At 35.8% G+C, this 12766-nt stretch overlaps 2 protein-coding genes across 2 annotated transcripts in view; both read left to right on the top strand.

Moving 5' to 3' along the window:
- The window catches only part of LOC127852326 (ceramide glucosyltransferase-like), a 65271-nt gene extending 58895 nt beyond the window's left edge, over positions 1-6376 (top strand). The window contains exon 9 of the mRNA XM_052386262.1: positions 396-6376. Coding sequence (XP_052242222.1) covers positions 396-575 — 180 coding nt within the window. The 3' untranslated portion in view covers positions 576-6376. The remainder of the gene's footprint in view (positions 1-395) is intronic.
- A 3422-nt stretch (positions 6377-9798) lies between these two features.
- The window catches only part of LOC127852324 (eukaryotic translation initiation factor 2D-like), a 33325-nt gene continuing 30357 nt past the window's right edge, over positions 9799-12766 (top strand). Inside the window, exons 1-2 of the mRNA XM_052386259.1 lie at positions 9799-9956; positions 12049-12245. Coding sequence (XP_052242219.1) covers positions 9901-9956; positions 12049-12245 — 253 coding nt within the window. The 5' untranslated portion in view covers positions 9799-9900. The remainder of the gene's footprint in view (positions 9957-12048; positions 12246-12766) is intronic.

The following is a 12766-nucleotide window of genomic DNA, read 5'->3' as shown; positions in this document are numbered from 1 at the left end:
TGTGCGTAAAGTGTCGTCCCAGATTAGCCTGTGCAGTCCGCACAGGCTAAACAGGGACGACACTTTCCGCTTTTATGGTATTTTTAGTTTGAAGGAAGTCCCTTCTTACCGAAAATCAAGCTAAAGCGGAAAGTGTCGTCCCTGATTAGCCTGTGCGGACTGCACAGGCTAATCTCGGACGACACTTTACGCATATGAATTAAGCCCAGTTTTATCAGAACAAGACACATATGATACGAATAAGTGTTCAGAACAAGGCTACTTATGATCAAGGTTGAAGCGGAAACATGAACAGTATTCAAGAAATTAGAATTAACAAAAGTAAAAGCATGTCTGTATGATATATAATACAATTATACCAGTGAAATAGGAGTTCTTTTGTGTTTGTTTTGCAGAATGGAGCAGTGCCCTTCTCAAAGATCGATTTTCTCGTGTGTTGGTGCCTGAACGAGTTCAGTTACCCGTTTCTAATACTCCAGTCGCACTGGGACCCAAAAATCCATTGGCGTGGGCGAAACTTCAAACTGAAATGGGGCGGAGTGGTGGAGGAGTTGTATACAAAACAAACTGTGTGATAACTAGTCAAAGTTTCTTTTTTTCTATTACTTCATATTCATCTGTAAAATGTTTTCATCATCAGCGTCCTCGCTCATTCCCAGTTGTCTTACACTTATTTTTATTGCTGGTGATTTTTTTTAATGAGCCTCGCTCTGGGAAAACAGGGCTGAATGCATATGAGTAAAGTTTAGTGTTAAACATTAAACAGCAATCATCCCTTAAGCAGCTATTTGTGTAAGAAATACTTTAAATAGTAGCCAGGCTACAGCATATAGCATATGTGTTCCTATGTTACTGATCATTTAGCCAGTCTACAACATATAGCATATGTGTTCCTATGATACTGATCTTGTATCATGTAGCACACATGCTTATGGGTAAAATCGAATCTCACTTTGTATGCGCATGTTTTTAAAATAAGATAGATGAAACATGCCACATAAATACGGAAACTTTGCTGCAAATGATTGTGGTTCATGTTCATTGCATTGTTTATTGACTTATATTCCAGATTTTTAAAATTTCCACATTATGTTTTATTATGTTCATTAATTCACCAAGATCTACTTTCATGCATATTTGAGCTCCATCATACGACAATGGCACTGGAGAATTGGAAAATCATGTCTGGAGCTACCCTTGTCTTCTAATGAGACCATGAAACCTTGCGGACAAAATGAATTTACAGAGATATGGCTGCCTATGGAATAAGACCGATTTTCGCATGATGCAGCTCATTTTGTGTTTTGATGTTGTTGCGTTTATAAGAGGATCAGTCAGGCATGCAATACTATTGTAATTCAGTAGTATTTATGATATATTTCCTTAGAAAATGTCTCCATGCATAATCTGGTCAAACATTGCATTTTTTTAGCATTGGAATAAATGCTACCTTCCATTGAAGACTCATTTAACATACTTTGTTTTTCTGTTTCATTAAATTATTTGTTTTTAAATAATATTTAAGACCATTATCTCTTTGGTGTATGTTTCAATATAAGTTGGCCTATTTGTTTTCCACTGCATGGGAACAATTGTCCATTTCAAATGAGGCTTTATATTGCTTAACATGTTTTGAACTTTGAACTCTTATTAATATATGCATTTGTCCTGGGTTTATATTTTTTATGCCCCCGGATCGAATGATCGGGGGTATATTGTTTTTGGCCTGTCTGTCTGCCTGTCATTGTATGTGTGTGTCTGTCCCAAAAATTTAACCTTGCGCATAAAATTAAAACTCTTGGGTTTATGTTCTTTAAACTTTACATGTGCATGCATCTCTTTGAGATCTACAAACAAACATGGTTTGAGGTCACTAGGTCAAAGGTCAAGGTTACTGTGACCTTTACATTCAAAATATAACTTTGTTTCTAAAATAACTGCCGTGTGGGTTCAAAGCGCAGTAGGGGGAATTGTTTTTCACAATCACAGCTCTTGTTCATTATGTTTTTATCATGTTTTATCAATCATCAGGTGATATTTTTCACTTTTGTATTTTTGTAACCATGGTAACAAACAAAACTGTCCCACCACTAGCTATTCTGTACCTACTGTTGTGCATGACTTGCAGTAACTATGGTAACCATTCATTTACATGTTCGTAGCTGAGAGTTTCACAAAATTTCCAAAAAATGGTGACAAATAAAAAGGTGTGGCAAGAAATATGTGTTACGAAATACTGAAGTTTGAACAAGGTTTGTATTATATGACATAAATAATGAGTAACAGAACACACTTGGAAGTAATTTATGATAAAATTTACATCAATTGTTATAATAATATTTAAGCATAAATAACAACTATTATACATTTTATACAAAAAGTAAACTTGCCCTTAAATTGTTGTTAGTATATAATATTCCATGATATTTTCAAAAAGAATATTTTCAAAAAGAAGGTTGAAAAATATTTGCTATCGCAATGACTACAACAGAAGACTGGCTTTGGTGGTTGATGATTTGTTTTGTACACCAACATTTGTATAAGAACCAATTCAATGCAACGTTAGGTTGACATTTCACATTGTCACGTATGAATTAATATTTAAGGATGCATAATTTATACATAAATGCATGTATAGTGTTTCAACTCGTATAAAAAATGTGTGTGTAGTACATGTATGATATATGCTTATTTGAATGAAAAATGTGTGTCATAAATTGTGTTAGAGATTGAAAATTTTATTTACACATATTTTTTTTTTAGAGTGCAATTAATAACAAACGCAAATAGTCATAGTCAATTGTGAACTTGCCATTGAGTTTCAAAATGTATGAAAAACTGAGAAAGTTTATTTTAGGTTTACTTTCAGTGTTTTGAATATTATTTAACAAGTGTTGCGATGTATCTTGTTACCACGTAACGGTATATGTGTTATATTTTAAACTGATTTTTACAATGGTGCTTAAATTTAATTGTTTTAAGTTAAGTTTTATGTTGTTCACATTTTTACATAGTTTTTCTTTAAGTGTTGCCTCTTATGTTGTAAAGCAGAACTCCATTTTAAGTTGATCAATTTAAGTTTTTTAATTTAATTCTTAAGTTTAAGAATTTTTGATAATTATTTTGTATTTCTTACGGAGTATGATAACAATGATTTTACCAAACGTTAGTAGTCAATATTGGGTAAAAGCAGATATCTAATATATGAGCTTCGCTCTGTGAAAAGGGGGTTTAATGCATGTGTGAAAAGTGTCTTCCCTGAGTAGCCTCTGCAGTTCACACAGGCTAATCAGGGACGAAACTTTCTGCTTTTATTAGCTTTTTCGTTTACAGGAAGACCATTCTTGATGAAAATCCAGTTAATGCGAAAAGTTTTGTACCATTGCGGACTGCACAGGCTAATCTGTGACAACACTTTACGTACATGCATTTAACCCCCTTTTCACAGAGCAACCCTCATGTATAAACTGAATACAAAGTCCTTTGTCAAATCTACTAGTTATGCTGTGTGTACAATTATTGTAGTGTTTTCTGTGGCTGCTGTTTTCGAGACCACAGTTTATTTATATAAGACCTAAACTAGTAAATAGTATCTTATTGTGTATGGTTGCAAGTGTAATTTATTAATAGTTATTCATATATTATTCTATTCCTATTATGTTTTACAGTGTCTTAATAGTTGGTTGAAGTCTTATTTACTGTGTATTTAAATATTAGTTTATATAATTTTATACATGTGCATGTAAGATGTATACCTGTATGATTTTCATATTTTAATGTACCTGTGTTCAATTTTATATAACCTTTAAACTCAAATAATAGATTGCTGCTGCCATTGAAATTAATGTCTAATTTAATGCAAACACTCAAAAAAAAAACATTTCAATTAACATTATGTTAACTATTCCATCATTTATGGAAAAATTGGTATTTTGAAAATTCTCATCGGTTGTGCCTGTATGTTTTTCATGTACTTTGAAATATAATTTTGTTTCATTACTTTTGGTTTGTATTCATACTGAACTTTATGTAATATGTTTTGCATTTATTTTTTGCATTAACATTGAAAAGAAATTTGATTTCATTACCTTTGTATTCATACTTAAATTGCTTCAACATGCTTTGCCCTTGTCTGGTGAAGTTTCTAACGGGTGGAACAGAGAAATCTTTTGGCCAGTTGATACCTTGTACAGCGAAACATTCAGAGATATTGATTCTTCATGAATTCAGATTCAGAATGAGACTGAACGACAATTTGCCATGTGTGGTAAAACTGCAATCAATGATGTGTATATACAATAGTATATAATGTGGCTCAACCTCTTACAACTCAGATACAAACTTTGAGAGGTTAGAAATACCTTAGAAATTCAAAAGTAATTAAACATCTATCTTATTAGATTCCAGATTTAAAGCCTTCATTTCCAACTGAAAGATACTGATGAGCAGCAAACAGAATAAAACCTAAGACACCTGAGTAGTTCTCACAGGCTGTTAGGGTTTGAAGCTGGTTGCATATAGCCATTTTCACTTTGCTTCTCAGTGAAAAAGTGACACAATCTTTTACAAGACTATCTTCATGCAAGTCTGAGCTTCTGGACTAGGTTAGGAATTTGATTTCAAAACTTTATCATTAAGTCAATAATTAATTCGGAAGTGTGTCATTGGAGTTTCATTTTCCTGTAATCAGTATTTACTTGATTGAATTAACCAGTTTGATGTAATAAAATGAATTACTAGTATCTTATACTGAATGTGATTCATACTTTAATGTTTATTACCAATATTTCATGTGTTATGAACTTTTTCAGCTGTGTTCAGGTGTCTTTAATCTGGGTTTTTTTCTTAACAATTATGTTACTTGAGTTTTTCTACATCTTTGTATTGGTCATGATAATTATATTGCATTGCATAATTAGTGTTGTGAAGTATACTTAATTAAGAAATATGAAAAAAAAATCATAGAATCTTTGTTACACACAACGTGTTACATGTATGTGTGTTATTTTATTGTATTGTAAAATCATGTTGACAGTTCTGCAATAATTAATTTAAAAAGCCAATCTGTTTTTATCATAATGTAGCAGTAAACAAAACCCTTGGATACAATTATGTATGTAAATTGCTCAACCATGAGGTGTTACAGGAAGAAATACCAGAAAGGCCTCTTGATGTTTGGCATGTGACCCCCTTTGCATGCTGCATGATGTTCTGCCTAGTGGTTGAACGCTTCACTGACAAGGTTCTGCGGTTGAATGTGCAGATATTGAAAACACAAGCAATATGATTCTTTATTTGTTGCAATAAATTATTGGGCAACAGTGTAATTTTCCATTTGTTGCAATAAATTATTTTGAAACAGTGTTGAATTAGCCAGTAATTTTTTTTCTTAGTATGTTGTACTGTTATTTTTGGAACAAAATCAATTTCATTGGGTCGTTGGTTGAAAGTTAATATCCCAAACTATTGGTGATATGCTGTGAAGTAATGTTAACAATATGTTGTGTCATCAAAACCAGAAATGCATTGAAATATGTATTGAAAACATATTATAAATATTTACTTTAGTAAGTGAAATTTGTGTCTGATAATTGATGGTTATACAAATTCATCAGCCATAGTTTCTGTTGTGTGCTTTAAGCATTAATAGTAATGCTTTTTTGTTATGGCTTTTTCTTTTTAATGCAATTATGTTAGTTTTTAAAAATCATACCACTTTTGGTATTCAATTCAAATATGTTATGTTCTGTAAGAGATTTGTTCACAATTTTGCACTACAACAATTTAAAAACAAATTTTTATAGATTCAAAAAAGAAAAATATTGAAAATATAATTATGTTTTCTATTGATAACCATCAATCATAATTGGAAAAATAATACAGCCTTTGAAAAGCTTTTAATTGACAATTAATTAAAATCATGTATTTCCAGACTACTGACCAAACTCAAAGGCCTGCATGTTTTAGTGGAAGGGCGCAAGGGTTTGTTACTATATGTATGAGTTCGAGCCCAAGCACAGGCACCTTTTTTTTGTTATTGTATTTTTTTGAAGACATTTAAAATACTACATTTTTGTTAATAATTTAATAACATTGCAATAAATGCAAAAATCAGTGCACAAGTATCTTTAATAGTTTTTTTAATTTTTGCAATAAATTATATGACAACAGTGTTGAAGTATTAAGCATAACATGTATCTTTTTAAATGTTGTACTTTTATTTTGGAACAAAACCAATGTTGTGGGGTAGTTGATTTTAATTTATTAAAAAAACAATTGATGATATGCTGTGAAGTAATGTTCAAGCAACATGTCTTTTTGGTGGAGTTGATATGCTGAAATTTTGAAGAAATAAAGAATACAGATATAAAAAATATATCTTTCTTTTAGTTGTTATTGATGATGATAATCATAATGGTTTTCACTTAGCTTTTAATTTGAAACCCAGGTTTATAACCTGATATCGACAAACAAGTATATTGTTATCCGACTTAACATAAATTCCTAACGCTTGGCCATAAGGTGCCCATCGACACACTGCAGTATGGAGCCATTGTAAAAATGTATGCACATGGTTGGAGAAGAGATAAATTGCTTGCTTAAGAATATTCCAGTGGTCTGGGTCTAGTTTGAACAAGGAACCTCAAGATCTGCAAGCCTGCAACCTACCTGGACTACAGCTTGTGTTAAGATATGATTCACTGAAGCCCATTTCACTTCTTCTTTCCAATTCAGAACTCCTTCTTGATCTGGTACCACAAGGATTGTCTACAAATGTCATCAGGAGTTTACAATGCCCTTCAGGGAAACAACGACACCTGGCATTGCTGTCAATGCGGCATGCCAAAATTTAACTCCAGCCTATTTATGGATTATGAAGTGTCCAACTGCTGAACACATACATCCTCCTCCTTTTCTTCGCACAGTAGTATCAATTTCGGTTCGCCACTTTTCACATCATCGCCTACTATAAGTCGCCATAGACAACCAACACCTAAGAAAAAGCTGCGAATTCTTGTCATTAACTTTCAAAGCATAAGGGCCAAACGTGAAACATTTTGGGCACTACTTGAGCAGGTTGACCCAGACATAATCCTCGCAAGCGAAACATGGCTAAATTCAAGTATTTTTGAAAGAGAGATCCTGCCAGACAACTACGTGTTTGTTTCCCGCAGAGATAGAATGAACAGCACCTATGGTGGAGTTGCTATAATTGCCAAACACGACATGGAAGGCACAGAGATCCTAAACAGTACTACTTCAGAATTTATTGCAGCCTCATTTAACACATCTAGTACAAAGAAACCCATCATTATAGGATGCCTGTATAGGCCTACTGACAATAATCTTGACTACACATCAAACCTTTGCCAAGAGATAAGGAACCTCCACTCTCAATATCGCAATAATATCATCTGGATTGGATGAGACGCCAACCTCCCAGACATAGACTGGACCACAGACACCATAATAAGTCATCAGTACTCCATCCAGATCAATGAGACATTAATTAACACATATAAACCGCCAGTGAACAACTAGTGACTTTCCCAACAAGAAACGAAAAAACACTTGACATTTTCTGCACAAACCGCCCAACTCTTGTCAAAAGATGCCTACCCATGCCTGGCCTAAGTGACCATGATACGGTCCTCATAGACACAAATGTGATCCCGAAACGTCAAAAACCAGTTCAACAACTCATCTTTTTTTTGGAAGAAGGCGAATACACCTGCTCACAAAGGAAAACTGCGAGAACCTTCCAGACCTCGGACAGGATATCCCAGTGGAGGCCCCCCACTGATGATCCATGTTAATGGTGTAAGGAAGCTACTTGAAGCCCTCTACCCACACAAAGCATCAGGACCAGACCAGATATCATCCAGATTCCTGAAGGAGATGTCATCGGTCATAGCCCCAGCACTAACCCTCATCTTTCAAGCGTCTCATTATCAGTGCCAAGTCCCTACTGATTGGAAACATGCCAATGTCACTCCACTTTTCAAGAAAGGAGACAAGACCCAAGCTTCCAACTATCATCCTGTGTCACTTACCTCTATCTGTTGTAAGACCATGGGACACATTGTTCACAGCCTCTTGATGAAGTTCTTGGATGAAAACAAGCTTCTCTCTGATGCACAGCACGGATTCCGGAAGAGAAGATCATGCGAGTCACAACTCATCAACACAGTACAGGATCTCGCAGCAGGGTTGAGTAACAAGCAACAGATTGACGGGATACTACTTGATTTTTTTAAAGCATTCGACAAGGTGCCCCACCGACGTCTTTCAACAAAGTTGCACCACTATAGTGTGCGCGGCAAGACTCTAGGGTGGATTAACAGCTTCCTATCGGATAGACAGCAGCAAGTTGTACTTGACGGAAAGGTATCTGCACCAGCCCCTGTTACATCAGGAGTCCCTCAGGGTACCGTCCTAGGGCCTCTCCTGTTCTTGGTCTACATAAATGACCTCCCAGGTAGAGTGTCATCAACTGTACGCCTCTTCGCCGATGACTGTCTACTATACAGGACCATAAGATTGGCAGATGACACCAAGGCACTTCAAGATGACCTCGACCAGTTACAAGTATGGGAGCGGGAGTGGTTAATGGACTTTAATCCGGACAAGTGCGAAATGATCTGTATTACCAACAAGCGGAACATCACACCTGGCTCATACAACATCCATGGCCAAAAACTTAAACAGACAGATAAAGCCTAATACCTTGGTGTGACCAAAGACAGTAAACTCACGTTGAACAGCCATATAGACATCACCGCTAAAAAGGCAAACTCAACATTAGCCATCCTTCGTAGAAATCTGGCAACCTGCCCTAAAGACATCAAGGCAAAGGCATACACATCTCTTGTAAGGCCCCAGCTTGAGTATGCGGCATCTGTTTGGGATCCCAAAACCCTATCCAACATCAACAAATTGGAGTCTGTCCAACGAAGAAATGCCCGCTTCTGCACAGGCGACTACGGATACACCAGCAGTGTCACTGCAATGATGAACAAGCTCGGTTGGCCAACGCTTGAATACAGACGCCAAACGGCAAAAGTGGTCATGATGTACAGGATCGTAAACAACCTGGTGGACATCGATTCCAGAAGTGTACTCATACCAGCAGGAGTGCACACCAGAGGCCATGCAAACCGCTTCATAGTGCCATTTACCACCGTCAATGTCTACCAGTTTTCCTTCTTCCCAACTAGAATACGCCTCTGGAATGGTCTCCCAGAACAGGTGGTCATTTCCCCATCCATAGATGTCTTCAAGACTAGGATGGGGGAGCTGTGCATATAACTCTGGAGCAAAATGTTTTTATCCGGCTTTTAACCATTGTTCTTCCCTTCACACGTGTACATAGTTCACAATTGTGTGACAATGTCCCAGAGGGGCCCAGCACATTAACCGAGAGATAGAGATAGAGAGATAGAAGTTTATGCGCAATACTATGATAGGAGTCTAGAGACATGGGAAGAACCAGTACTATTTATTTAAGATCGATTGTATCCAAAGCCTCACGCTATGGAGTCCGTTTCCTGGACTTAGAACCTGTAGACTGTGTCTTTGGGGGAGATTTAAAGTATGCTCCCATAGTGAGGATCGAACCAGTGCCTGGCTCATCCTTAGGCAGAAACCATATCTGCTACGCCACGGGAATCTTATTTTAGGTCAATAAAACTTGGAAATATCATATGACGCAATGTAAAAAATCCATAATAGTGGCTATCGTTAATCAATACGCTTGGGACAGTTAAATGGAAAAGCTATTTACATACTGGGTTGAATGTAGCCTTTGTATTGCGATAATTATCGAATGATTTGTAACCTAATTTTCGGATAATTCGGACAACATTTATAGAAATACGTTTACAAAGAAAATCGTCTACGATGTTTAAGAAGCCATTCCGAGTAAAGTCGCAGACTTCCATGAAAGGATCAGATAGGTAATTTATGAGTAAAGAGCTAAAATTGTTCACTGTGACAATATGTCTTCGTCACACTTGTTCATTAGATAGTGTAAAAATATTCGGATAAATATTTCGGACATTCTCAAATGTGCGCCAGCTAACTCGATTGGAAGAGCGTTGAAATACAAATCCGAGTATCGCGGTTTTTAATCCCGGCTGAATAATTTGTGCCGGGATCGGACATGAAATGCTATTACGAAAATTATTCCTGAAGTTCTGATTCAACTTCAAGTAAGGAAGTTAGTTCTTCTTGAATGCTCTGAGCTTTTATGAGTGCATACGTACAGCGAGACCCGGAGAGTCCATAGCTGGGAGTTGGATTATTGCAACTAGTAGGGTTGTTGTCTGTTACTGGCATAAAGTAGCATGTGTATACCACAGGTTAGTCCAACTTGTTGACGCTCTCAAATATTAAGCTACTTTTTATATTGGTAATATTTGGAGCGTACAACGGGGGAAAGCCTAAAACAATGGTGGAAGGTTTTCCTTCTTTGTCTATATTGTTGAGCAAGTATTTTGTGCGCAACATTCAAGCCCCGATATCAGACAGTTAATATCAACAGATTGCAATAATATTTACATACCTGTGTAGATAATTTATTTCTTAATAATGTTCATCAACAATTATGTAATGACACTTTGAATTTTGCACGCCTGAGCAATTTAAACCCAACCAATATTCAAATTTTAAATATCTGTCAATTTGCTCGCTGTGTAGATATTTATCGATAAAACAACCTCGATGTAAATCAAGTGGCTTAAATGTGATGAATAAACTGAGGAAAACACAGTTTGCGTTCGTCTGTTGTGGCGCAGAGCGTTATATAGTAAAGCGATGTTATTAGACTTTTCTGGATTAATTGAGCATGTTTTTTTTTTCTTAAGTGACAATTAAAAATTTGCAAGTTCTGAAATAAATAAAGTCTTTTATTTTTATATGGTACATAAATAATAATGATATAGATCATACAGTATACAACAACACAGACAGAGATGTGAAAAAAACATGCATAAAAACTTGCTGAAACTTAGAAGAGTGAATAAAAACTGTGCCATATCTGTTTTGAACATATACTTATTAAATCGACAAAGATGAGCATACTAGATCTTCTTAGGTGAAAGTCGGTGTTAAAAGCTCATGTTAAATAAAATTACGCGTACACGTTACACCGTAATGCCTTCTTCTGATTGGTTGATATTTAAATCAGTTTCATAACATGCCGAGAGGTCAGTGATTGTATTGCAATTTAAGCAAAAGTTTAACTCAAGAATGTATGCCTTTCTAACTTTAATTCGACGATATTTGAGGTAACAAGAGATGTATTCATCAGAAACACAATGCCCCTACTGCACCGCTTTGAAGCGATATAATTGACCTTTGACCTTGAAGGGTGAACTTGACCTTTCACCACTCAAAATGTGCAGCTCCCTCCATGAGATGCACAAGCTTGCCAAATATCTAGTTGCTATCTTCAATATTGCAAAAGTTATGACCAAGGTTAAAGTTTAGTGACAGACACACAGACTGACAGACACACAGACAGACAGGCCAAAATCAATATACCCCTGATCGTTCAATCCTGGGGCATACAAATGGACTTTTGAACTAACACTTTATGAGTTGGTAATGTTATTTTGCAATTTTACACAAATTGATGCAAATTTAAACTTTCTGGTTTCCTCCACTTAATTGGTCCTTTGCCAATAAGACGTTCCAAAGAATTTAGCCCATTTAAAAAGTATCTCTAAAGTCTTTGCGCGTCTTATAAATAAGACTAACCACAGGTGGAAGTAACATACCCTGGATAGTATATGGGCCCAGGAGCCCAATATATTTAAATAAATATATAAAATCATGATTAATGAGAGAAAATGACAAGGAGCCATGAAAAAAATTGCCACCATATTGGGCTCCTGGGCCCATATACTATCCAGGGTATGTTACTTCCACCTGTGCGAAATACATCTTATAAAACACAATACCTGGTACCATATATTTTCAAACCAGTTTTGCAATAACTATTTAAAACGTTTATTTAACTACAGTATTTACATTACACATTTTTAGAAAGAAAGTGCGAGTTGAAATACAGAAATCATTTTCAAACCTGAGTGTCGAAGACGTTAATACAATTATCCCTAACAAAGAGGACGTGAGCTCTGTGAAGATACACACCAATACTGGAGAGAATGCTTTCATATACTGCGTGAATAAACAGCCGCTGCTGTTTGAACTGGACAAGCAGAAAGTGCTTTACCCCACCGGTAAGAAGAAAATATTACCGTAAACTTATTATTATTTATAGGAATGAAAAGGCTTTTTCATTGGCATAAAAATTGGATGATTTCGGATTTTGAACAAAAATGGGGATTTTCCTTTTTTTCTGATGTGTTTTTGTTAAATATGAGGATCGATCAACCCACAAAACAAACAAAGAATATGTCCCACAAATAATAATGATGTTACAATATTTATTACAGTATCAACTACTGTTTTTTTACCATGTTGATGTGGGGCTCAGAACAAAAAACAACATTTCCAATCTGAATTATCTACAAAATAAATTCAGGGAATACCCTACGGGCGACTCTAGTCGCGATAATTTCGCTCTAACGCCCGTGATATCGCCCAACAAGCACAGAAAAGCGAAGATCAAGTTGCCCGATTTTTTTAGTACACAAGACCGGAAAAGCGAAAATCAAGCCGCCTGATTATTTTTGCTAAGGCGAGCTACCGCCCGCAGGCGATTGGCAAGTTTATTGTTTGTTGTTTATTTAACGGTTAC

Source organism: Dreissena polymorpha, chromosome 12, assembly GCF_020536995.1.
Source record: "Dreissena polymorpha isolate Duluth1 chromosome 12, UMN_Dpol_1.0, whole genome shotgun sequence".
NCBI classification, from domain to species: Eukaryota; Metazoa; Mollusca; class Bivalvia; order Myida; family Dreissenidae; genus Dreissena; species Dreissena polymorpha.
The sequence above is the reverse complement of the archived record's forward strand: the minus strand, read 5'-3'. Positions and strand labels throughout refer to the sequence as shown.